At 38.1% G+C, this 1548-nt stretch overlaps 1 protein-coding gene across 1 annotated transcript in view; it reads left to right on the plus strand.

Moving 5' to 3' along the window:
* The window catches only part of LOC133563835 (protein kinase C-binding protein NELL2-like), a 42741-nt gene extending 41616 nt beyond the window's left edge, over nt 1–1125 (plus strand). The window contains exon 3 of the mRNA XM_061918098.1: nt 511–1125. Coding sequence (XP_061774082.1) covers nt 511–552 — 42 coding nt within the window. The 3' untranslated portion in view covers nt 553–1125. The remainder of the gene's footprint in view (nt 1–510) is intronic.
* Nucleotides 1126–1548: the final 423 nt, after the last annotated feature.

Raw genomic sequence — 1548 nt, forward strand, 5'->3', positions numbered from 1 at the left:
AAAAAGCCTTTTTTTTAGATATATATATGCATACTAGTTCTAGCTTTTAGGCTGCTCTAGATTTTATTTTTAATTATTTTTATTAAATGTTTATTTTAATTTTTTTTAATACACTGTAGCACTTTGAGGTTGTTTACTCAATGTAAAGTGCTTTTTATGAATAAAATCTATTATTATTATTATTATTATTATTATTATTATTATTATTGTTTGGGGGTTTAATCATCAAAATGTTTACCGAGCGAAGCCACCGCTGCTGCTCACTGCTCACCTCCAAGGGGGTAGAATGTCAAATGCAGGGAGTAATTTCACCACACCTAGTGTGTGTGTGACTCTCAATGGTACTTGAACTTGAACTTACTGTGGTGCTGTGTTGAAAAAAAAATTCAAATCGTAAAAAGAAAAAACAAATGCATTTTTCTGCAGTCTCCTGTGACGCACCACTCCAGCGTGGCACTTTGTGTCTTGATGCCATTGACCAGTTGGTCTTTGTCTCCCTCTCTCCCACAGAACGGACACATCTGTTGCTCAGTGGACCCCATGTGCCTTTAGTGGCGGCACCTGTACAGCATTCTCCATCCATGTAAAATACAACCAGAAGAAAAAATCAACACCACCTCCATGGCCGCCCTCCAATAACGTCTCCTCACTGATCTTGACAGGAATGTTTGGGCCGCATGGAGGCGCCCTCATCTTCCTATTATTATTATCATCATGAGGAACCACATTATTATTGTAAATGCCAGCAGGATTGGTCCCATTCCTAAAAACACTACAAGTGTTTCTTGGTCTTTCTACCCAACATGATGATGATGGACTTCACCCTTTGTTCACCCGCCCCCATGACCTTGTAACATACAAATATTAACTGGCATGACTGTGCTTGATGTCCAAACTTTGTTTGATTTTCTTTGCTCATTTATTCGATTGTGAACGATGATACTGTTGATACTTTTACCTTTTAGACTGTGCAGAGACCAGTTAGCGTTCTTTTGCCACACTTACCAGTCGTCAGTATTATGTGGTGCTTGGTAGCTTTTTATTGCACTTTTCCCCCCAACTTTTGTTTCTTTACGAGCTTGTTATTGTGTAACAGTGAAATAAAGTATTTCCATTTACATTTAATTCATCTTTCTGTTATTATTCTGTTATTGTAGGTCTAGAGCACAGGTGTCCACACTGCGGCCCGCCGGCGTCTTCAATTTGGCCCGCAAGTTTGGCATGAGTTCACCAAGCATTCTAGTGGTTAGATAGGAGAATTGTGGACAACGTGAGTGACACAGGGGAGGGACTATGGAGTGTACATGCACAGTATTTACTTATATGGCCCATTCCAAACAACCCTCCCTAGTCATGGCGCAGGGAAAAAAAAAAAAAACATCACAGAAAGTCAACAAACATGTCACAAAACACAACCTGCTTACTGAACGTTATGGATATTTTTTTTTAAAAATTTTTTAAACTGACTACCAAAAAAAAAAAAAAAATCTAAATTGCACCCATTAAAAAGGTATGATGAAAGGAATGAAAATAAATTAAAAACCTCTC

This window comes from Nerophis ophidion, linkage group LG12, assembly GCF_033978795.1.
Source record: "Nerophis ophidion isolate RoL-2023_Sa linkage group LG12, RoL_Noph_v1.0, whole genome shotgun sequence".
Taxonomy (NCBI): domain Eukaryota; kingdom Metazoa; phylum Chordata; class Actinopteri; order Syngnathiformes; family Syngnathidae; genus Nerophis; species Nerophis ophidion.